This window comes from Mauremys mutica, chromosome 3 (genome assembly GCF_020497125.1).
Source record: "Mauremys mutica isolate MM-2020 ecotype Southern chromosome 3, ASM2049712v1, whole genome shotgun sequence".
Taxonomy (NCBI): Eukaryota; Metazoa; Chordata; order Testudines; family Geoemydidae; genus Mauremys; species Mauremys mutica.
In genome coordinates this window covers 70,133,238-70,158,564 of record NC_059074.1, presented here as the reverse complement: position 1 = coordinate 70,158,564, position 25,327 = coordinate 70,133,238, and the positions used below count along the sequence as shown (strand labels likewise).

Sequence of the window (25,327 nt, the reverse complement as noted above, 5' to 3'; positions counted from 1 at the left end):
CTGACTTCTATCTAGAACGTCTTCATTTTCTCTGATGCAATGCAGGGTTGATATTTGGGTCTCTAGTCCTTTAACCTTATCTTCCAGTATGGAGACCAGCTTGCACTTCATACAGACGAATTCCCTTCTGTCCTCTGGGAGAAAGACAAACAAGGCATATCCTGTGCAGGTCACAACAGCTGATCACTCACTATCCATATTGTCTTCCTTCTAAGAGCCTCTTCAGATGTTGTATTTACTGCTCACAGAAACCTGAAAGGCAAAAAACTCTGTGGGAACTTCCCACAGGTGAGCTCCCAGGCAAACTCCCTCTGTTCGCCTCTCTTCTGTTCGTCACTCACTCAGTTCGCAACTGGTGCTTCCCAAAACAGCAGGCCATAAGCATTACATGGAGGAGATTGGAGGGGATTGTTTTATGCTTGGCTCTAAATAAAGGGTGGTGTGAAGCTGAACAGGCCCGGGAGGCATCGTGACTTGGAGTCACCATTTGTGGCAGTGAAGTAGTTTTGAAAGTGTGCATCTTTCTTCCTACGTCTGTGATGGGAGCGGGGGTGAGTTGTAGTGGAGACAGTGTTCCTCCTCCTCTTGCCCCTTTGCTTCCTGGGGGGTGGGATATCCAGAGCATTGAACTGGACCCAGATCCAAGATCCAGGTCCTAAAGCAGTCATGCAGGAGTGGGTGAGGCCTCATGCCCCTGCATGGCCACGTCACAATCTTGCCCTATATTAGATGTCACATTTACAAGGGGGAACAAGACAGCAGGGAGAGGGTGGAGAAGAGAAGACAGTGATAGCACAAAATCATTCTGTTACTCAGTGAGGGCAAATGCATAGCATGGTGTAGTAAAGAGGATGGGAGGTTGGGATTTTTGTTATTGTTTTAAATGGCTAATTAGCTGTCTTTGCTGGCTGTGTGAAGATACTGCAGCAGAAGTGGGCCTGAATGAGGAGTTGAATGAGGAGGATGGGGGGGCCTGGCGGATCGTCTCAGAGAGAGCTCTGTATGCATACGGGGTGGCGAGGACAAAAGGAGGAAGACCTTAATGGGAGAAACAGACAAATGGGATATTGAAGCTGGCTTCAGAATGCCCCTGGCTGCAAGTTGTGGTCTCTAGTGGACTGAGCACAGGGCTGGGTATTAAGATGCTTGGCTTCTATTTCTGATTCTGCCATTGACTTGGCAAGTCAATTCTTTGTGCCTCATGTACAAGACAGGAATTATGATAGTGCTTGTCCACTTTTCCAGGACACTTGGAGATGTATTGATGAAAAGTGTTGTTAGTGGGAGTAAATTAATACTCCATGAGGTGGTATTGATCTCTGAACTGAGATAAACAATCCAAGGGAACGGGAAATTAGATTGTGTGAGCACTACGTCCCAGTTCAGATCTTTGATTGAAAAGAGAATTTGAGAAGGCTATTCCAATAGAACAGCTGATAGAAATACAATGCAATCTCATTTAAGAAGTGTCTTATCATATAGACATCTCAAGAAACTCTATAATATCCATGTCCCTGGAAATTAGCTTCTGGTAAAGGCATCAAACAATGTAAAATACCTGGGGGTGTAGGGTGCATTTTCAAATCATTATGCGTAGTTTTAGCAACTCTTGCTGCCAATCAGATCAGTGGGCAGCACATGTAATGTTCTGAAAATGTAACCGCTGCTGTCAGCTGCCTCTTTATAGGCTTTTAATTGGAGCTTTCTCCAACCTTGAAAATGTGATTTTTGCCCCTTGTCATCTTTATTACTTTGCAGACTGGTCTCTAGTTCCTCAGTCTCCATGCAGCATAAGATGAAATTATTCATGGGTTGCTTGTTTGTATTTTAAAGTGTAGCTGATGAAATAGTTGAGTGAGTATAATTAATCCCTAGTATCTAAGGGGCCATATTCTGCCTCCCCACTCACACTGAGCAGTACCTTACTCCTTGAGTATTCCCATTGATCGTAATTTGTATGTCTGGCGGACGGACTCTGACCCTGAGTTATCAAATATCTAATGTCACTTGGATTTTAGACCTGTCATTCTTGATTTGGGTCCCAACGTGTCATCAGTGCCCAGACTTCGGTGACTTTGATCTCTTGGGGAATGTGGGCCATGCAGAAGCACATGTACTCAGATCAGTTAATTCAGAAAATATTTGGTGGTGGTGGAAGGGGAATGCCTCTGTGTTGTATGTCTCTTCCTTTGGAAAGAGTCATGTGGGTATGATGGGGTTACTGATATTTTTGTCTTCAGTTACCTTTGATAGATAAAATAGCAGGTGCAAGCAGAAATATCCCTGTCACAATGCAGTACAGTTATAGGAGCAGAGAGGAGAGACTATCTGCACCAGAGTCCTTTGAGCTGCTGGGATTTTATGGAATTGGCATATTGTTTAATGTAATGGCCAATTTCATACAAATCTTTCTCTTCACTCATTCCTCTCAGCCTCTGGAGAGTACTTAAAGTCAATTATTGGAATGTAATACCACTGACAAGAATACAGCTGTTTTTGCTTCACAAAATTTCCAGCAGTCTTGCTTAAAACAGAAAAAAAAAATACGGCCGTCCAGAACAGAAACATTCTCCCCAATGATATTTTGCTTTCTTAAAATGTATATTCCTAAATATCCTTTTGCTGCTATAAAACAGTCTGGGTGCAGCCTGCCTCTAAACATCATTTGTAATGAAATCTATGTATTTGTTGCATCAAATTCTTCTGTGTTAGGTAAAAATAAAATCTAAACTCAGGTCACTTAGATACAGTTTTCCTGGAAAGAATAAACAAGGGCAGAAGGAGTTAAGAGGCTGAGTTTTCCGAGAACTATTAATATCTAAGGAATCACATTCAATATGTCTATCATTTATATTTAAGAATTTCCCACTTGGATTTAGGGACTCATTTTTCAAAGGAAATTTTCCCAAAAGCAGTGCTGTTACAATTGAAGATATTAAAGACAAATTATCTTCAATGAGAGTCCAGAAGCCTTCATGTCAAGTGACAGATGGAACAGTTCTCTGCTCATCTGGTGACCAAAAGCTAAATATTAAAGTTTTAAGGGGATCAGCAGTTTGAGAGGGGAGAAATATATTTGCTCTCTATGTTTGGGAGTGTTAATGAATTCCAGTCTGCCATGTAAAGTCAGCCCAGACAACCCGGTACTGGGTTCCTATTAATAAATGCAATAGTAATCTGTGATTTCCGGAGAATTGTCACCCTTGTATCCAGTCTGATGGTCACATGTCCTCAGCTGCAGTCCTGACTAGGAGCTGATCAGCTTCATTGGCCCACTGAAGTAGCATCCACATAATGAATGGTGGGAAAACTGTGGCTGCAGAGGGAGGGAGGAGGGGCAGACCAGAGTGAAAACTCTTGTCTGTAGAAGACTGTGGATGGGTGATACAGTGACTGGCAGGATCCAGGTGGGAGAAGGACTGTGGCTGGTGGAGAAAAAAGAGAAAAGAGTATATTGAAGGGGCAAGACAGAGTGAGCAGTCCTTACACTTCCCCTTCCAAAACTCTGTTATGCGTGGTTATCCCACACATGTCTTGGTTTTCATCTTGTTGGGTTTGTTCGCCATAGGCTAGAAGGCCCCTTGTAGAGAAGGTTTTTGTTCTTTGTTTGGTTCTTTAGGCTTTGGCCTCTCATTGGTTTTCCACTGGGTGAGGAGGGGAGACTGTGGTCAGAAAAAGCAGTTTCTGTTTCTGAAAGCTTTCACCACAGTGTACAGAAATATATATATATCACAGTGTTTGTGCAGGGGGAGCGGGGTTTTCAAAAGCCCCATTGTTGGCCTGACGCTGCTCCTATTGGGAGTCAACACTATGTAGGGTGACCAGATAGCAAATGTGAAAAATCGGGACAGGAGGTGGGGGGTAACAGATGCCTACGTAAGAAAAAGCTCCAAAAATAGCCATAGTGTTAGGGTGACCAGATGTGCCACACTATGACTTCAATGGCAGTCAAGTTGAGCCAATGTAGAGCGCTTTTGAAAATTCCCCTCTAAATGCATTTTAGGAAAACAGTATCAGAAATAACAGCAGTGATTGTATTCTCAGGATATAACAAACAATTCTCACTCCCCACAAAAAGTCACTCCTAGGATACAATCCATACTTGAGATGTACTCACCGGGAGCTGCAAGCTGTGTCAGGGCCAAGCTGTTTAAGTACCACAGGCTGTCACTAGGCTGCCACTTTCAGTTTAAAAAAAACTCACTAGCAGTTTTTACGTTGTGCAAACAAAGCAAACACTAAAAGAGCAAGATTTTTTGAGTCTGTGTTTAAAGGCTGTCAGTGTCTAGGGGTCCCTGCTTTATTACACACCCTTCCCTGTGGGCTCCTTCACTTGTTTTAATGTTGCTGCTAGGGTCAAGGCGGTTCAGCCACCTTGCTGGTATTTTGTTAGAGATTTAGCAGCCCAAGTAAGGTGCCGGGGAAATTCAATTAGAAATAAAAAGTGAAAAGCTAAAGATACTCACTAGATAGGAAAAATTCCAGTCACCTGATGTTCACATCTCTCACGTGGATTATAGTGGACCTGATTCTGTCCCTTTATTCAGAAGAAAAGCAGTGATTAGTACAGTACATGAGCAGTGCAGTAGTAAGTAGCACACTATCCAAGCTGGCATTAGCTAGTGAAGCTTGAAAGAATTGGTTATGTATGCACCTTTCACTTTCTGAGTCAATGGCTGTCCCTGTCTATCTAGGTCACTACTAAATTGCTTAGCCATTTGATGTAATGACATTTACACTGGCATCCTCATTGTACTGATGAAGAAAAAATTCCCAAAATCATAGGCAGATTTTAGTTTTCACAAGCGTTGTTTGGCCGTCTTTCCTTTGACTGTATCATCCATAATTTAGGGGAGACATGAATTGCAATGATAGCATAATGGGTTGACATGTTTAGTGATGTAGGCTGCAGTATTTGAGGTATCTTTGGTGAAGAACAGGGCCTCTGCTGTGATGTAAAAATCCAACAGAAGTAATTGTATAGATAGTTAGATACTTAGCTCCCCTCTCTAGGTATATAGCTTCTGCTGTAATAACTCACTGAAAGAATGTGGCTTCTGTGGATGTTTCTGCTTGAAATATCCTAAACTGGTTCTAGAAAATTCCTTAATCTCTGAAAGGCCAAGTTCAGAAAAGTTTCCTTTTTCTTTCAGAAGCAGCTCTTTGTTTAGTTTTATACAGCAGGCTACTCACCTTTGAGAGGTTTCAGAGTAGCAGCCGTGTTAGTCTGTATCCGCAAAAAGAACAGGAGTGGCCGTTTTCATTACCCCTACAAACAGTTCTTTTTCTCTCTTGCTGATAATAGCTCACCTTAACTGATCACTGTCCTTATAGTGTGTATGGTAACACCCATTGTTTCATGTTCTCTTGTATATATATCTTCCTACTGTATTTTCCACTACATGCATCCGAAGAAGTGGGCTGTAGCCCACGAAAGCTTATGCTCAGATAAATTTGTTAGTCTCTTAGGTGCCACAAGTACTCCTGTTCTTTTCACCTTTGAGAGATTGCTAGAGACATGACCAGATCCTCATCTTGTGGGAATCTACATAGCTCTGTTGCAGTATATATCAGTCAGAATCTGGCCCACAATCAACATAAAATATCGCTAGCTTCTTATAACTACACTATAGAATAGTTACTCACAGCAGCCACTCCACAGGGGCCTTTTTTTAGCTGAGAAATAGTTTCACTATTTAAAGGTGAAGAAAGTGGCATTACATTAAAAAATAATTTATAAAGTGAAAGAGGCTGAGATTGATGTTCTCCCACTGTCTTCCTTTTACTTTTTTAATCTCATGTAACTCTGCACATTGAAGTCAATGGAGTCACTCTACTTTTCCTGATGGAGAGCAAAATTGAGCCCAGTACGTCCAAGTTTGCACATTCAACCCGTGTCGTTTCTGAATCTGTTTCTATTTATTTTCCTATCTCCTTGCCCTGCTTCTCCCTGGCATTTACAAGTGGATTCCAACGTATTGCCACATGAACTTTTCCCTGTGACATGAAATGCAGGCAAATTTCCTGTCTGCACATAAACAACTTTTTGAGCAAAACAATTAAAACTTGCTTTCACTCTTGGTGTCAAAACCTGAATGTAAAAGCCTTATTTTTCCAGGTTAAACTGGGGTGTCTTCCAAAGGAATCCGTAGCCAATTTTTTTCAGGCACTGGCTGAGGCTTAAGAGCAAACCATATGACACTAAGTTTATGTTTACTGTCCAAAGGGTATGAAAGGGAAATCAAACATTCTTCATATCAGTAGGTAGTAGTCTGCAAACAAGGTAGTCCACATCACCATGTCTGAGGTCAATCTCTGTGTATATAAGCTAAGTATTGTTTTCCCTGGCAGCACCTGCTTGGTATTTCTTCTTCCATTAAACTGATCTGCAGTGTGATGTGTTATAATATTAGGCAGTCTCTGAACCAGTTTCACAGGGATAGGGGGCAAAGTTCATTGCATGAAAACTGTGTGAAAGGATACAGTAGGTGCTTGTACCAAGTTTCACGTGGCTGGGGCTTGGAGAAAAATGGAGCAATGACATTAGAGGGCATGGAAATGGAAGGCAACAATAAAGAAGTGAAGAAATTGCTGGCATGTTTGCCAACCTGAAGAGATTAAATTATCATGAATGTCAAAGTGTGTTTTGTTGTATGTGTGTCCTTAGCAAACTATTGGATGTAAACAAACTGGGAAAAGGTGTTTTCATTTTAGAGTTATCTGTGCACTTGCTTTTTTGCCACATACTTGAAGGGCACTGGTTGATGGTAGTAATTGCATGTTTGAATATCAGAGGAGCCTTTTCATCAGAATCTTTTGGTTGGCTAGAGAAACTAAATGTATTTTCTCTGGTAGCCAATTATTAAGTACTGTGTAGTCTACTTCTTTAAATAGCAGTTGAACTGCATAATCACAGTAAAACTTAAATGTTTACTGCCATCTTTTGGTCAATGTAGATATGACACTAAAAAGACAGCATAGCCGTGTAGGTCCCAGGATATTAGAGAGAGAAGGTGGGTGAGATAATATCTTGGACTGGACCAACTTCTGTTGGTGAGAGAAAGAAGCTTTTGAGCTAACACAGAGCTCTTCTTCAGGTCCTGACATGTGTCGCTTGAAAGCTTGTCTTTCTCACCAACAGAAGTTGGTCCAATAAAAGATATTACCTCACCCACCTTGTCTCACTAAAAGGAAAGTAAGGCTCCAATTTACAGTAATTTGGCCTTTTGGCACACAACTCTCATTTGCTCACAAAATATGTGAAACACAGTTTTTATGACAGAAATTGCTTTTGTTTCAATCCATCCAGCAACGTTTCCATTTGCACAGACATTGTCTGTCTCAAAGACTGTGTTTACAGCTTTAATTTCCATTAGAACATAAGAACGGCCTTACTGGGTCAGACCAAAGTCCATCTAGCCCAGTATCCTGTCTTCCGACAGTGGCCAATGCCAGGTGCCCCAGGGGGAATGAACAGAACAGGTAATCATCAAGTGAGCCATCCCCTGTCTTGTTTTGTTTTGTTTTTTAAATGCATATTCAGCGAGAACTGTGGGGGAAAGGGTTATAATTTCCAAAATCAAAAGAAATGACTGATGTGTTTGCATTCAGCTATGGCATCAGAGCAGAAGTACAAGAACTTAGAACAAATGTTTTGATTTCAGTAACTGAGGTTTTAGATTTTTTCTAGTAAATGTGACTTTGTTTTATACATTTTTTAAATGGAATTTTAGTAAATGTTTGGAGTTTTTTACATATTTTAATAAAGAAAGAATAAGGATTGTTGTTTTCAGTTACTCTGACCCTTCCAAGCGCTGTTAATTTGGACTGCTTGTAAAACCAATCCTAGCTGTTGTTATCTATAACTGGTAATCACATTGATGTTTTCAGATTGCATTTTTAACATGGCAGCTAATCTGGGATTTAGCCCCACCGTTCATTTGCAGATAAAACTCCCACTGCAAAATTGGACCTAATCCTGTGAGGAGTTTGGCATCCTCTACCCCCATTGAAATCAGTAGCAATTAACTGCTCCCATAACACATTTGCCACTTGAGAGGATTAGGTTCCATGTTTGTGTAAGAGATTCTATGAGAATTCCTTTGAAGTACTAGTTTCATAGGGCCAGATTTTTAGCAGGTATAAATCAGAAAAGCATTGTTGATTTCAGTAGAACTACATGGATTTACAACAGTTGAGAATCTGGCCCAAAGAATTTATTTCCCCCACAAAATCAATCACATGGCAGCAGTAAGCTTTGGTGAATGGGTGGGTTGGTTGGTTGGTTTGTTGGCTTTGATGGGGTGTTGTTTGTTACCAAAGAGATTATGAAACTTTTGCTGCTCTATTTGTTTGGGGGAAAACAGTTAAGTGACTTTTACACCATTGTTCCTACTGCATTAACCAAGCAAATTGTAACTTTATTGGTTGTTGTTTGTTCTTTTTGTTTTAGGTGAAGCTTCCTTTTCCTGTAGATCAAATCACAGATCTTCCACGGAATGATTTCCAGATGATGATAAAGATGCACAAGTTAACCTCAGAACAGTTAGAGTTCATCCATGATGTTCGCCGGCGCAGTAAGAACCGGATTGCAGCTCAGCGCTGCCGCAAAAGAAAACTGGACTGTATTCAGAACTTAGAATGTGAAATCCGCAAATTGGTGAGTTACTTGTTGTAGCCTCAATTAAATATGATAATGGGGCTATCAGTTAAATGATGGACAAATATTCAAAACAATCCCAGTGCAGTTTTTAGTTAATTTAAGTTCAATGAGGTAAATCTCAATAACCAGTTTACTTTTATTTCACAAAGGCAGATAGCTGAGTGGGGTTTTTTGTTGTTGTTTTGGTTTTGAATCAAAGCAGTTACACTTCACCCAGATTTATGCTTTCATGTGTATGTCAGTAGTTATGTCAATCAAAAAATACCTTATGATAATCTCAAGGGAATGCAGTGCATAATGGGAGGGAGTATGTTCTTAATTTTATTTAATTTCAGTACACAAATTAATTTTTCTGTGATACTTGATTTGGAGTGTCAAGCACTGGACTGGAAATCTGAAATACCAGAGTCTCACTGCTTCAAGCCAACCCTCTCTATGGCCTTGTACAAGTCACTTAATTTTTCTGCCTCAGTTTTCCTATTTGTGAAATTATAATTTTAACATCCTCACACAAGTGCTGTGGAGAGTAACAAGACAAGGGGGGCGGAGGGATAGCTCAGTGGTTTGCACATGGGCCTGCTAAACAGAGGGTTGTGAGTTCAGTTCTCAAGGGGGCCATTTTGGGATCAGGGGGGCAAACATCTGTCTGGGGATTGGTCCTGCTTTGAGGTAGGGGGTTAGACTAGATGACCTCCTGAGGTCCCTTCCAACCCTGATATTCCATGAAACATGCAGTGTTTGTAGGCCATGATTATTATTACTGTGATGGAGTGGAGTACTCAAGTGTATGGAATAATCTCCATGGTGAGATTATTTTCTTGCATTTAGTGCAAGGTTGTTCTTATTTTTTTCCTGAATATTTCAGCTCGCCACAAGTTATTTTCAACTTCTTAACTTAGCAAGTAACTTGAAAATATAGCAAAGAAACTGAAAGAGCCTTGAGACAAGGAATCTAAATATCCAAAGAAATGAGAGCTAGCCAGCAATAACCTTAGAAAATCTCTGAAACCAAAGTAATATAGTACCAAACTCACTTCCAGAGTTCCATTTCCTGAGCAGAAAACCTTGTCTTTTGATCGCAATAGCACTGGTCTGAAAGATGACTTTAAAAAGCATCCTCTGTTCTAACACTGCTACCTTTTTCCATAATACAGTCCATGACATTTTTTGCAATACAGAATACATTAAAAGAACTAAATGAAGCACAAAAGTTAGGAAATGCCAAAATTAAGGTAGCTCATGCAACCTTAACTCTGCACTTTTGCATATACACATTGTAAGACAGCGTTCAATTTCAGGATCACATACTAATTTTTGCATAAGAAAACCAATAGCAAAACTCTCATTGACTTAAAGGCTTAAGGCCTTTATCTGAAATTAATTTGTCACACTGTGTACCCCCAGGTGACCAGTAAGTCCCCATTTCTTCATGTATTGCTTTATTTTTTTATTAAGGATGGAATTTTTGCCATTGTCCTTATTTCCCAGTCCTCGGCAAGGATGGGCAATGTGTGAAATGCTATTCCCTGCTCATGACATTGCATGCTTCTCTCACAGACCCATCCATCCACCCACTTGCATTCTCCCTTGTCTGCACACACATAATATACATTTTCTTACATAATTTATTCATCTCAAGATGCACTTGGGCATCTGTTTGTTTTTATGTTTTCTTGCTGGATTTATCAATATTTTGGCAGGTGGTGTTTTTTAATGAAAACTGTTCTTTGTCTCTCTCCTATTCTCATGGCTGCATGGAAAGAATATGATTCCGATGATGGGTCTGAAGCTGACATAACAAATTGATACCCATTGTCGTCTTGCAGCTAACTTTCATACATGCACTTTTTTAAACAATCAAGAGCATCTTCAATATATAGCATGAATTACTGGGTGAAATTCAATGCCCTGTTTAATGGAGGCAGTCAGATGATCATAATGGTCCCTTCTGGCCTGAAAAATCTGCTTTTTATTATTTGTGTAATTTCAGGCCTTTTCTTTACATTTTCGCAGCTTTCTGCATTTTTGTCAGTATTTTTCATTAGCTAAATCCTCTGGTCTCCTTTAGAGCGTGTGTGTGCACATCTATGTGCCTGCACACTCAGTCTATCTACTCAGCCTTACCAATTGTCAAAAATGTATCACCCTGATTCACCACTCTCTCTACTGAACACAGAGTTCAGTCCCAGGCCTTTGTCCTGATTTTCATAGCTCTGCATGAAACTGGTCCTGGCTACTTGAGGCTGTCTCTCTAGTCCCAGCTAGAGCCACCCAGAAGAGCTTGGTTCCACTGAAATAATGAAACTGTTGTCTAATGAGAAGAGACTTGTGAAGACAGGAGACAGCCTCTAGAACTCGCTTCCAAACAAAAGAACAATCACCATTAACTTTGCTGCACTCAGAACAAATTATGAAACCCAACCAGGGTGACCAGATGTCCCGAATTTATAGGGACAGTCCCAATATTTGGGGCTTTTTCTTATGTAGGTGCCTATTACCCCCCATCCCTGTCCTGATTTTTCACACTTTCTATCTGGTCACCTTAAACCCAGCTATCCTTATTCTTGCTTACACCTCAATATTTTTCTCTGTTAATTAAAAAACAAAGCAAACCTGTAAGCCTGTCCTTGCCAGTAGGGAAAGGAGAGAAAGCTCACTGGTGTGTTTACTTGTGGGACACATTCTAGTGTGATAGTGATGGGTGCCAATATAAGATCCTAAGTGGAGGGATCTTAGGTAAATAATGCAGAGGTCAAGTGTGATCACAGTCCACTAGTTCCTAATGGCTAATGTCGAAGAATTGCTAATCTAATTCACGCATAATGAAATTCACTTGTGGTGCATGAGGGCAGCGTGAGACCTTCTGCATCACATGAGGCTCACTTAAAAGATTTGCCTGAGAGAGCACAGGGTACCCCCGTTTGCTACAATTTCCATGGGAGTCACACGTGCCAGCTGCACGCAGGCAGGAACAGAAGGCCACAAAAGGAGCAGGCTCTGGCAGGGATCACGGGATCACTTTTACATTCGAGCCTGTGGTCCCAACAACCCATCGAACTCGTGCAGAAGGGCTGTAGTTATTTGTAGGCTGGACTGTAAACCACAGAGGGAATGCACAGTTGTCCCATGAACTGACCTTGGGTTTTAGGGTGAATTTTACTTCCCCAACCCTTCCTCACTCTATCTGCTTAGAACCCAATTTCTCTGACTTTATGCAGAGAGTGGATTTCTCTCAAAGAAAATAGTTCTTTTCCAAAAGTGTGTGTCGCATGACCATAGTCTGATTGAGGAAAACAACGGCCTTCCAAGAATTAGCGGCTTTATTCTCTTCAAACCAAACATCTTGCACATAGTAGCATGCAAGCAACAAGTTCATGCAGAGCAGGTGGAGGACGAAGTATTGCATGTGTCTGTGACTTATCCTGTGCCATACAAAATCAGAATGTTGTCTGTAATTTTACTGAGTGGATAAAGCAACATATAAAACTGGAATAGAGGCTTAACTGCAGTAAGTGGCCTTTTATGAAGCTAAAGATGCCTTCTTTCTTTTTCAGGTGTGTGAGAAAGAGAAATTACTGTCTGAAAGGAACCAGCTGAAAGCATGCATGGGAGAATTGTTAGATAACTTCTCATGTCTTTCCCAAGAAGTGTGTAGGGATATACAGAGCCCTGAACAGATCCAAGCCCTGCACCGATATTGCCCTGTTCTCAGGCCTATGGATCTACCAACAGCCACTAATATCAACCCTTCACCAGCTGGAGTAGAGCAAAACCTAGTGACATCCCAGTGTGTTGGGGAAGGCATGCAGTGCTGCTCAGAGCAAGACTCTGTGCAACTAGGAGCTCACTGGCTACCTAACAACGTCTCAGAAAATTGTACAGACGGAAGAGGGCTTGATGGAGCTGCCCAAGGTACTTACTCAGAAAGAGAGCTCCCTCTAGAACAGAGTAGCCAAACAGTGACAGTAGACTTCTGTCAGGAAATGACTGATAAATGTACAACAGATGAGCAGCCTAGGAAAGATTACACCTAGTGACTTGTAACCTTACATTACACCTGGTCAGGTGTTCTTCAGTCAGCCAGTGGCAGTATTCATTTGTTGTCTAGAAGAACGTATTTGGTGCACACTACAGTGGTCTTAGCAGCAATACTGTTTTTAAGTATTCCCTCCTCTCTACAAGCAGGAGTTACCGTCACAATGGTGCTATCCCTTGCTCAGGCAGGGAATTAAACAGTGGCAACACTGTCTGTTTTTGTATGTTAATTTCAATCTTAACAGGGATGGACATAACACCTCTGAGGACCCAACTGCAGCTTTTTTCTCAGTGACCCATGTCACAAAACCCTAACTCAGGAATTTCCTCTGAATGTTCAATTTTTCATTGAAGACAGCTTCTTTACACATCAAAGTTTTATAGCTAAACTGTACATATTATATATAATATATATAAAATATATATCTCCATATGCAAAAGTCCCTGCATGCCTCAATTTTTCTCATCCTACAACTGGAAACTTTCATTTATATTGTATAAACAAGTTCCAACATTCCTTTTTTGTCTTTAATGCTAGAACTAGTTTGGTAACTTGTTACATGATTTTTTTTTCTTGGTTCACAGTTCAGCAATATCATTCAGTTTGTACTTATTTATAAAATTTTAATGTTGGAAGCTTATCTGAGATTTTTATTATAGCCAGGTTTTTGTTTTTGGCACAGCCATTTTGTGCCATTTGAGCAATGTGGATTTATTTTATTTTCTTGCAGATACTGTACAGTAATGGTCAACTTTGCCACTTGCACTGAGTTTCTGGTCAAACCTCTTTTCATAATGAAGTTGTGACTTCAGTATAACTTGAGTATACTGTATTCTTTGCTTTATAATTGAAATAAAATTATAAAGTTTTAGCTAATAGAAAAAACACTCAGGAGATGATTATGTAGGAAGAACAATCTTGCCAAATACTGAATTCACCATATAATATGTAAAAGAAAATCTGCTTGAATATTTTTATATTCTTTTTCTTTCCCAAACAAAGTTTAAATGCTGTTAATTATGCTTTTGGACTATATGGTAAGATGTATTTTGCTCTTTAATAAAATATAAAAAGTGGATCAGTCAAGCATATGTTCATAAATTGGGGTCCAAGGTCTTCAAAGCCCATTGAAGTAAATGGAAACACACCCATCAACTTGAATGGGTTTTGGATCAGACCCTGAATCTGCACCCTTTCCCAGGCAAGTAGTTGCTACTCAGACGTGTAGTCCAGTGGTTCTCAACCTACTTACCATTGTGGGCCACATATGCAGCTCTCTGTGTTATGTGGGGCACATCCACACAATATATATACTACCTGTATGGCCCTGAGGATGTCACATGGGCCGCAGCTGTATGCTGATTGGGCCACAAGCAGGCCGCCGGTTGAGAACCACTGGTATAGTCCCATTGGGTCTGATTTTGATCTCCCACCAGTTTTACCCGGGTGTTACTCCATTTACTTCAGTGGACTTATTCTTGATTCTCACTGATGTGAGATCAGAATCAGGCCTATTGAAATCTGACTAGTCATGTAGGTAAGAATTGCAAGATCAGGCCCATAACTGAGACTTGCAGATGTTTGCTTACAGAAGTCAAGTGAACGCTGTATCCCCTAAGGAGCAAAACATTACCTGATTTGGTTGCTTATCCTTTGAAGTGTTGTGTTATATTATCCTCTTATTCTACAGCATTGCCATCAGCACAAGTCAACTTCTAAAAGAGTGCTGTCTCACAGGAGACTGCTCAGAGAATTGGCTTAGTTGTAACTGTATTGAATTTGTATCTTAAGTGATCCGGTGAAACAGGTAATCAGTGAATTGTGTTAGGATAGCGTGGGACAGCAGCTTTCCAAGCATAACATCTATGTACGGCATAGACAGAAAAACGTCCTCCTAACATTTTTATTATGAATTAGTAGTAGTAGTAGTAGTATCAGTATTAGTATTATTATAAGCGTATTGAATTTTATTTTGTGATTCTTTGCTCTATCTGCGCCAGGGTGTGTGGCTAGTACTGAGGCTTTATCCTGGACAACACCACCCATGCTCTATACAAGTTGACATTGTTCACTCTTGCTGCAAAATTGACCAGCTGGGCACACCTGTTTGAAAAAGCAGCTTTTCACAAGCACTAAGTGACAATAGGTTCTGTTGTGCTAATGTTTACACTACGGGTGTGTCCTGGTGCTCTTTTGAGGCACTCAGTAAATCAGCATCTTTTCCTGGAGGAGGAATCAGCTCCCTCTCTCCTCTATTTTTGTGTTTTGAGATTGTGCTCATGGGCCGTCATGGACTTGCCAGTCTTGCTTCTGCTCTCTTCTCCCAAACGACGGTAGCCTAGCTACGGAGGAGGAAATGCATATAGCATGTGCCATGTTTGTTGAAAAATGTTTTTTCTGCATGTACAAAGAAATTAGTATATAATGTAGGATATGTGATTTTTTTTTAAAAAATCATAATTTATGTTTAAGTATTAATCGTTTCTGTGCAAATTCCTTATCTTTAAATGTTCAGAGATGTCCAAATGCCACAAATTCCTAATTCACACAGTTGAAGAAGGCAGGGGGGAGGGGGAAGTCATCCTTTCTTTTAAAAGATAGAGATCTAAGTATATTGGAACACTTCCCTCCCCCAGCCATTTTGTGCAGGAAACTGAGCTAGAAGCTCTTTCTGGGGAATTTGATTTTCCTTTGAATTCATTGACATTGCAGAACAACTCTGTGTGTTGCAGAGATGTCTTGTTTCTGTGAGACCATAGTGAAAGCTAGAGTTTAAATGTGAATCACATTATAGCATCAGAGCTATTTTTTTTGTCAACTGACAGTATTTTAAAGACTTTTCTGTTGCCTTTTTTTTTAATTTTTAAGTGACCACCTCTATAGATAGATACAATGTTTTATGAGTATAAAACAAAGTTTGAACTAGCTTCCTGACATGAAGATTTACCCTGCTAACGACTCATGTGCAACTGGTACTCTTGACCTCATTCCAACGGTTAAAAACAAACAAACAAAAAAGCCACCCACAGAACATGTGCTGCAGCTCTTGGGATCGACCCGGCTCACTCTGGTGCTGGGCCTCCTGATTTTCTTTTTCATGGGAACTGATATTTAAAACCACTGCTCAAATAAGTCTCTCTCTCTCTCTCTCTCTCTCTCTCTCACTTTTCATGATGTTTGATTTCATTCTTCGCCATTAGAAGTGTCATTGCTTCCTTGACCTATATTTACACGTATATGTTTTTGCTCTTCTGAACCATGTGGCTCTCAAAACTGTTATTGGGTTAACTTTAAAGGGAAACAACTAGGAGAATTAGCTTCAGAACTGGACACGAGTTGAAATAAACCATCTGTAGTGAGATATTAAAACAGTTGACCAAAAATCCAATTTTAAAAAAAAGTTAACTACAATATTTAGCAAATTAAAAGGGTTGGCCAACCAAAATGTATCTTTTTAAATAAGGATCATGCAGTTATTCATGAAAAAAGTTGCAGTTTCTGGTCTCTAATGTATTGACCAGCTGGGCAAAATTGAAATTTTGTGCTAGATAGGGCCAGGTTATCATATTGAATGCTGCACCAATATAGCATGAGTGTGAATTCTTGAGCATCTAGCTTTGTCCAGTCTACATCTAGTTCTCCTTTTTATTTACCTTTGCTATACTTGTATTGCCAGAAAACCTCATTTCATTTAGGCTTATTATACTTGTGTCAAATGAGTACTACACTATATAATGTATTTGTTTCTCTGCGTTATCTGGAGGTGCCTTGGAAGTAATTAAAGTTCATTAAAAGCTGATTCTGGAACAAAGAGGTAGCGGGGGAAAAAAGTCAGCCATGTTATCAGGACATCTCAGTATTTATATCACCGACTTCCTAACATATGATGACTCAGGCGTCAGAGTTTGATGCTGCAGTATAAAACTATTATTTTATATATTGTATGCGTAATTTATTATATGTCTTTCTAAGGATATATGCTGCTTTTAAGATGCACTATATTTTTGGATCTAATCCTTGTATTTTTCCCCCCCAAGGAAGTAAAAAATGTTGTGTTGCAAAGGCAAACCACAGTGATTAGTACGCCAACTGCTACCTCTCTTTAAAAGGGAGAGTGGGAACTAGATAAAAGTAACTTTGTCAATAAAGAATAACTGGCTGCCAGCGAAATGATTAATGCTGATAGTATGGTTGTTAATCCTAACTTCAACACTTTGTCAAGTCTTTATTTTAAAAAACTTAAATAGAAGTGTGTATTTGTATAGTTAGATTTTTAATATTTAACCTTATGATTGCCAATTAAAGAAAACAAACCTGTATGCTGGAGTTGGCATAATCCTATAAGAGAAAATTTGACCTTTTAAGGAAAACATGATCAAACACTGTAATTCCAGAAGTTAGATCACATCCTCACTGGTGTCATATATTCCATTGCTGTTTATGTTAAAATAGAAATAAATCTGGGATTAGAGAACAGAACTGTAGTGTATTTTAACATAAAACATAGGGAATATTAATCAAGCCTACACAAGCTTGCATTCTAATCTACTTCAAGTCCTCCACAGTTAAGCTGATTACCTTGATTTAAATGAGGAGCAATCTTTTCATCTTCTTCCAGTTTGAAATATGTTTTGTGATGATTTGTTAGCAGGTTCCATAGTCTACATTTGCATCATTTTAAATGTATATCTTTTAGGTTCTGTCTAGAAAAGGTTTAGCTTCAGTAAGAGCAATGGAGTTGATGATGTAGCCAAGAGGATCTGCTGAGTATGGCATGTCTTAATGTTTCTAGTTACACTTTACTTTAGATAAAAATAACACAAAGAATTTATATTCTGTTGCCTCCTACAACATATAATGTGTATTTTCTCTACACATCAAGGTTGTATTGTAGTTTGGCTCTGCCAAGGCAATCCAAAACTTAGTTATATATGTAATTATAGTTAGTGTGTGTATGTTCACCTGTTTATAATACATTTATGTCGATTTATAATACTGTTTGGAATATTTCATGACTCAGGCATCAGACTTGATGCTGCAGAATACAATATATGTGTATATACATGTGCATTCAAAAAGTGTCTCTTTATATAAAAAAATCTATTGGTGGTGGATTGTAGAATAATAAATTATTCTCTTTAGTGTGAAAGATATAATGGCATTACTTGCAGTGACAAAGTGTACAGTATTTTCCTACACTCCACCAAGATAGGTAGTATTTATATCAATTTTTTACTGTAATACACATATAATGCTGCCATTGGGCAAATAAAATCCTCTTTTTTGGCAGTGAGGAATCCTTAAACCGTTTTTTTAAGACTGTGACATAATAATTAGCCAAATCAAACAATAGGAAAAATAACAGTTGGGTAAATCCCATTCTTATTCCAGTTTTGTTAACTTTATATGAAATAGCCGTTTATGTAGGTGTTATTCACCCACATGATTAAAACACACACATGCAATGCAGAAATTGTCGCTTTGGGCTGATTAAGGGCATACAGAAAATAACTGACTCTGAAAAAGTGGATAAGACAGAATTGTCAGTATTTGATTTTGTCCGCTTCTTAGAACTGGAGATGGCTCCAAAACCAAACGGGGATGCTTGGATCCACAGACTTTTGGGAGAGTCCAGAATCTGAACTCTGGGTTTCGCAGCTGGACCCATCTCTATAACAGGGTCAAGCCAACAACCCTAAAGTTTATGGTGTGATGGGGGAGTGATTTCATTATCTGGATTGTTGTTTTCTCTTGGACCCATAATACTTAGAACACTGCATTTTCCTGAGACAATGTTACCCTGAATTTGTACTATAACTGAGAGAATTGTACGTGTGTAGATACTGTACTCGCTACTCATGCTCTGACCGAAAGTATCTGGATCCTTCAGACTAGCAGAAATTATATTAAACACTTTGATGATCTTTGATGCTTGTTATTTGCTATTAATTTCAAGCATCACTTTTTGATTTCAAGAGTGGAATTGCCCTAAGAGTTTGTTCCAGAACCAGTTGGATACAAGTGCACCTCAAATATATGCCTTACAGATTTCAGAGGCCATATTCAAAACAGGGTTTTATCCATGTATGCAAGGGGGTGCAACCCCTCTTCTCTTCCTCCACAGGTCAAACAGTATATGGACAGTTTTCACACATATCTACCTGTATAATCCTCTGTACCTCTCATAACTGGTCAATGACTGTAACAGGTTACATCAGGTGTTTTTCTACATACTTTTTACACAGATTCTATGCGATTAATGTAACTTAATTCAATGCATCATTTTATTGTACTAGTTCTTAAGCTTGTCTTTATTATTTTTTTCTAGGTGACTGTGGTTTCTTGTGATTTTTATTGTATAAACGAGATGGCTGTTGATGCTTATTCTCTGTTACTAAGAATTTTTACCTTTTTGGAAAAAAAAGCATTGTTATGAACTAATGAATTTAAAACTTCATTTACTCATTGTAAATACAGTATTGTGCAAAAAAAAAAACCTTTCCATTCATTTGAATTGCTAGTGTTAACTGAATTTTGTCTAGACACCATTTCTGTTGATGAAATAAAGACATATCATTATGTATTGTATATCAACTTTTCTTGTCTCTGAAATGAATGTCCTATTTATTAATGCCAGAGTAATGGTTAATTTCCAGAGGATATGTGAAATGTGGTTAATCTTTGACCACATGACAAAACTTCCACCCATTTAGGCTGAATCCAGCATGACTGGTTATCTGTGCTGCAGGCAGGTCCATTGCAGGACTAGCAGAGGTGTGTTGATGTAGGACTTAGTGTACAGAGTAACTCTCATAACTATATCCCCATAATACTGATTCAAACTAGTTCTGCTCATCCTGCATTCTCAACATCACGTAAGTAACCACTGTATTTTTTAACAAAACCTAAGAGAAAATAGAATTGTTTCTATGGAAATGCAAAACAAAGCAAACATTCCAACCCAGAACAAACAAGCAAACAAGAGCATTGGCCTGCTAAACCCAGGGCTGTGAGTTCAATCCTTGAGGGGACCAAAAAAGACAAAAAAACTGTCAGGAACAATACTTGGTCCTGCTAGTGAAGGCAGGGGGCTGGACTCGATGACCTTTCAGGGTCCCTTCCAGTTCTATGAGATAGGTATATCTCTATATATATGAAATTCCCTGCAGCATTTGCAACCCAAACATTGCAGCATTCCACTAATGAATGGAAACCTGGAAATGAGACTGGCTGACCTGTTAGCATTGTTCAAGCTGAGAGGAATGCAAAAAATAAAGAGCGTAAACAAAAGAAAGTAAATTATATTGTTTTAATGTTCAGGTGGTGGTAACTCAGACAAGGAAGTTTACTGCAGTTTTTTAAAGTCTCCAGGCTGCAATCCCACCCCCCAATCACATTAAGATTGCCAGGAAGAAGGGGATAGCGATGTGAGCTGCCTGCAATCCCAAATCCATATGGAGGCCGGGAGCTGGCCAGCACAACCCACAAAGGCCTTGATTCAGTTTGACTTAAGGGCATGTTCAATGCTTTGCTGAATCAGGGCCAAAGTGGGTGTGACCTAGCTAGGCCTATTGGGAGATGCACATTAATTCAGCGCACTGCCCAGGAAGCCTCCATCGGGGGAGAGCTCCTCTAAAGTCATAGTCTTTTTATAGACAAAAAAGTACAGCACAGACTGCCCAGCTTTGAGGATAAATGCCTCTGCCAGTTCCCCTTGCCCCTGGAGATGTAACTTGCACCCTTTTGCTTCTACAGGACTAAGCCTGGCCTGTGATTTTTAAACCAGCAGTGTCCTTGTAAGTAAAATTAACCTCTCCCCTTCAGAAAAAAAGAACAGTGATACTACACTCCAGAGTCTTGCTGGAAAAGCTGGAACATACATCAGCAAAGGCCCCTTTCCTCTCAAGTTTGTCAGAAGATACTTCATCATTTATATCTCCATGCAGCACATACTCTACTCCCAGTCTGTAGTCAAGCTTTGTTTATCCATCCATAAGAAGTCACGGCTGCTTCTTTAATGGCTGGGGTTTTCGGTTTCATTTTTCACTTAAAAAAACAAAACAAATCCGAGCAATAGCTTAACCAAACAGTGTGTAACTGAGGCAATGATCCATCCTTGAGGAGTATGGATGGAAGTCATTAAAACTAGGATAAAAGCACTATGCAAGCTCAGTGAGCAACCTAATAGTTTTTTACACTTGGCACCTTTTTGGGGGAGGGGGTGCTTTTTGCTACTATTTCGGTGCAGCTGTCAGAACCATAAAGGCTTTGCATGATTAGGGAGACTGACATATCAACCAACTAGCTTGCTTAAAAATGTGATTCTCCACTGGAACAAATGGAGCATTGATAACAAAGGCAAGAGATGAGAGTGTGTCGTTGAATAATGAATAGGAGGAGTTGATGAGCACGTGACCGGGGACAGTGATATGGATAGTCTGGGAGAGGGTGCCTATTTTTAAGATATATCGTTTGGAAGTGTGATTGTCCTGGGTTGTGCACATATTAGAAATCTAATCATCCAAAGCAGCTATTTCCTATCAAATAGTGAGACCATGTGCGACGCAGTAGGGAGTGGGGCGGATTGACCTGGGAATGTCGTCTGGTTTTAGTGGACTGTCCCCATTGGGGATGGGATAGCAGGGGATGATTTTACTTGAGAGTTACCTGAGCTTGTAACCTGAGCCAGGAGGGGGTTGGTGCCAGGTGACACCTTTGCCCGGGAAACTGGACTAAGGGAGGGGATGAGCTGGGGGAAGGGGGAGAGAGATGGCTAGAGGGTGTTTTGCTTTCAGTTTTGGGCTGGGTGGTGAAACGCAGGGAACCCCAAAGCTGGGGTCTAAGCGCCCTAAACCCCTCCCCCGAGAAGGACTTGACTGAGGAGTCCAGGTTGTACCTACAAGCTCTGCCTGGGACTGCGTTCCTGTCATCTAATAATCCTGTTTTACTGTCTGGCTGAGAATTACGATGAATTGCAGGAAGACGGGTGCAGGGCCCTGACTTCCCCACCCTGTGACAACTGGTGGCAGAGGTGGGATCTACTGCACCCCGTGGATGGTGCTTCCTGCAGAAAGTGACTGGGGAGCAGTAAAACAAAGGGGGATTGACAGGGACCAGGCTTGCTGAAGAGTCAGAGAGGGACAGTTTCAGGGGGCAATTAACCCCTGGGAGTGTGTGACCAGTGAGAAGGACTTTTGCAGTAACAAGGTTCCCCCGGGGGTTGCAGCGAGTGGTCCCAGGGGCAGGGGAGTCTGCAGCTCGACCCTGCCAAAGAGGCGGTGACCTCGAGAAGGGTTGGCACACTAGGGGTGCTCCCTGGAAACTGTGCGGGGCGGCGAGCACACAGGCCTGTGAGTAGCCAGTAGGAAGATGTATGCTAAGCACCTTAAGAGCGACCTGGTCCAGCTGTGCAAGCAGAGGGGGCTGCATAGTGGGAGGCTCACCAAAGAACAGCTGATTGCCCAGCTGGAGGAGAGAGATCGCTCAAATGAACTGATCTCTGTCTCTGAGGGCAGCAGCCTGGCAGATGCAGCGCAGGCACCAGTGTCTGTCCCAGCTGGGAGTGGTCAGCTGACTGCTGAGGGCTTCCCGAGACCCCTCCTTCCTATGCCTAGGGGAAGGGCTGGGAGGAGCCTAGCAAATACCGAGGGCACCGTGACACCCCCAGCCAGCAGTGGATCTTCCCAGTGGAGCTCTCCCCTGGCCAGCAGGGGATCGTCCCTGCGGAGCTCCCCATTGCTGGAGTTGAGGCAGCTGCAATTGGAGAAGGAATTAAAGCTGAAAGAGCTGGAGTTGAGGCAGCAGGAACTGATGGAGGAGCAAGCAGAATGGGAAAAACAGACAGCATGAAGAGTGACAGAGGCAGCATGAGCTGGTGTTGACCAAGCTGAGGAGCAGCGAGCCCCTGGCTGCGGTGAGTGAGGGGGGACCCAGGACTGCACGAAGCTTTGATAAGTGCACCCTGGCCCAGCATAAGGAGGGGGAGGACATGGATGACTTCCTGGATGCCTTTGAGATGGTCTGTGAGCTGCACCAGGTTGATCCTGTGGACAGGCTCCGGGTTCTCACCCCCTTGCTGGACCCTAAAGTCGTGGCATTGTACCGCCAACTGGAAGGGGGCGGAGAAAGGGGACTATGAACTATTCAAAAAGGCCCTGCTACGCGAGTTTGGGCTGACTCCTGAAATGTACCGGGAAAGTATAAAACCCCTGAGGTCTCATGTCTGCAACTAGCCATCCGCATGGAGGGATATGCCAACAAGTGGGCAAATGGGGCCCAGACGAAGGCAGACCTGGTTAAACTGATCTTACTAGAGCAACTATATGAGCGGTGCCCATCCAACCCGAGGCTGTGGTTGGTGGACAAAAAGCCAGAGAACCCGCGACACACTGGGCGGCTGGCCGATGAATTTGTGAAGAGCCGGTCGGGGGTGGCAGGGAGGAGTCCCAAAGGAACAGGTCTGCCATGATGCAGAGAGAGAGTCACCCTGGGACCTCCCAAAGGGGAAACGTGGAGAACCCCCTCCCAAGGGGAACATCTGGCGTCAGGACCAACCGACCAGCTCAAGGGGACCAAAGGGACATGAGCTGATATTACTGTGGCCAAAGAGGCCACATTCAGACCCAGTGCCCCAAGCTCAAGGACAGACTGAGCAGACCGAACCCACACCGGGTTAACTGGGTAGAGACCCAGCCGGACGAGGGGCACGCTTCCCAGGCAAGGGGGGGCTGACAGCTTATCAACTGCTCAGGAGAGAGGAGGGCCCCAGGCCAGCTTCTCTGGGGGGCTGGATGCTCCGGACACCAGGTTCTCCGTTTACAGGGTGGGCATGGGGCTGTCCCTGCGGAGTGAATGCCTTGTTCCCCTGGAGGTGGATGGGAGGAAAGTCTATGGATACTGGGACACGGGTGCTGAGGTGACGCTGGCCCGGCCCAAGGTGGTAGCTTCAGATCAGGTGATGCCCAGCACCTTCCTGACCCGATGGGGGTGGGCGGGACCCCATTCAAGGTGCCCATGGTGAGGGTACAACTGAAATGGGGGGCCAAGGAGGGCCCCCAAGGATGTGGGAATGCACCACCATTTGCCCACTGAGGTGTTGATGGGGGGGGGGAACCTGGAGTACTGGTCAAGCAACCCCCAAAACGCCTTAATCGTTACCCAGAGCCGGTGAGGGGCACTACGCCCTGACCTCGGGAAGGATATCATACTGGAGGCACAGAACCCTAGCCTGGTCGGGAGGGAGCACCCAAGAACAAGGCTCACGGGGGCTGCGACTTCCAACCCAGCCGGCGAGAGGGAGCAGGTCCCATCCCTTCCCCAGCCACTGAGTTCCAGGCCAAGTTGCAGAAAGACCCCTCCTTGTGGAAGCCAAGGGACCTGGCTGACCTCGGTGCGGTACAGACCATGAGGAGAGGTTGCAAGGAGAGGTTCCTGTGGGAGAAGGGGTTCCTGTACTGAGAATGGGCTCCCCCAGGGAATACGGAGTCATGGGGGATCAGGTGGCAGCTGGTGGTACCCTAGAAGTATCGCCACAGGCTATTGTACCTGGGCCATGACATCCCTCTTGCAGGGCACCAAGGGATCTGGTGCACCAGGCAGAGGCTGCTACAGAACTTTTACTGGCCTGGAGTCTTTACTAATGTCCAACAGTACTGCCGATCCTGTGACCCCGGTCAGAGGGTGGGGAGGGCCCTGGACAAGGGGAAAGTGGCTTTGAGACCCTTGCCCATCATAGAGGAGCCTTTCTAGAAGGTGGCCGTGGTCATAGTGGGACCTCTCAGTAACACGACCCAGTCAGGGAAGAAATACATTCTGGTAGTGGTAGATTTCGCCACCCGCTACCACAAGGCAGTGCCCTTATTGTGCATCGAAGCAGACACTGTGGCAGATGCGCTGCTGACCATTTTCAGCCAAGTGGGGTTCCCCAAGGAAGTCTTAACAGACCAAGGGTCCAACTTCATGTCGGCCCTACTCCAGTGCTTGTGAGAAATGTGGGGTCCGGCACAACTGGGCCTCAGCATATCACCCCCAATCCAACAGGCTGGTGGAGAGGTTCAACGGGATGCTAAAGATGATGCTAAAAACATTTATGAACCAGCACCCGCAGGATTGGGACAAGTACTTACCTCACCTGTTGTTCGCATACAGGGAAATACCCCAGGAGTGTACCAGGTTCTCGCCTTTCAAACTGTTATATGGCAGGAGGGTAAGGGGGCCCCTAGACCTGATGAGAGACGAATGGGAGGGGAAGGCCACTCCCGATGGAGAGTCAGTGGTGGAGTATGTCCTGACCTTCCGGGAAAGACTTGCTGAGCTCGTGGGCCTGGCCAGGGAGAATCTGGCCAGAGCCCAGAGGAAGCAGAAGGTCTAGTATGACTGCACGGCGTGGGCCCACGCCTTCGCCACCGGCGGTCAGGTGATGGGTCTCATTCCCTTGCAAAAAAACAAACTACAGGCTGCCTGGGAAGGTCCCTTCAAGGTTGTCAAGAAACTCAATGAGGTAAACTATGTGGTGGAGCTGTTGAACCGGGCACACCACCACCAGGTGTACCATGTGAATATGATGAAACCATATTATGATAGAGGGAATGTGGTGCTGGCCATGTGTGGATACTGGGAGAAGCAGAGAG

At 42.4% G+C, this 25,327-nt stretch overlaps 1 protein-coding gene across 3 annotated transcripts in view; it reads left to right on the top strand.

Annotated features, from left to right (window-relative positions):
• The window catches only part of BACH2 (BTB domain and CNC homolog 2), a 252,433-nt gene extending 233,165 nt beyond the window's left edge, over positions 1–19,268 (top strand). For all 3 annotated transcript variants that reach the window (XM_045011415.1, XM_045011414.1, XM_045011413.1), the window contains 2 exons: positions 8,453–8,659; positions 12,217–19,268. In XM_045011415.1, coding sequence (XP_044867350.1) covers positions 8,453–8,659; positions 12,217–12,696 — 687 coding nt within the window. In that variant the 3' untranslated portion in view covers positions 12,697–19,268. The remainder of the gene's footprint in view (positions 1–8,452; positions 8,660–12,216) is intronic.
• The last annotated feature ends 6,059 nt before the right edge of the window (positions 19,269–25,327 follow it).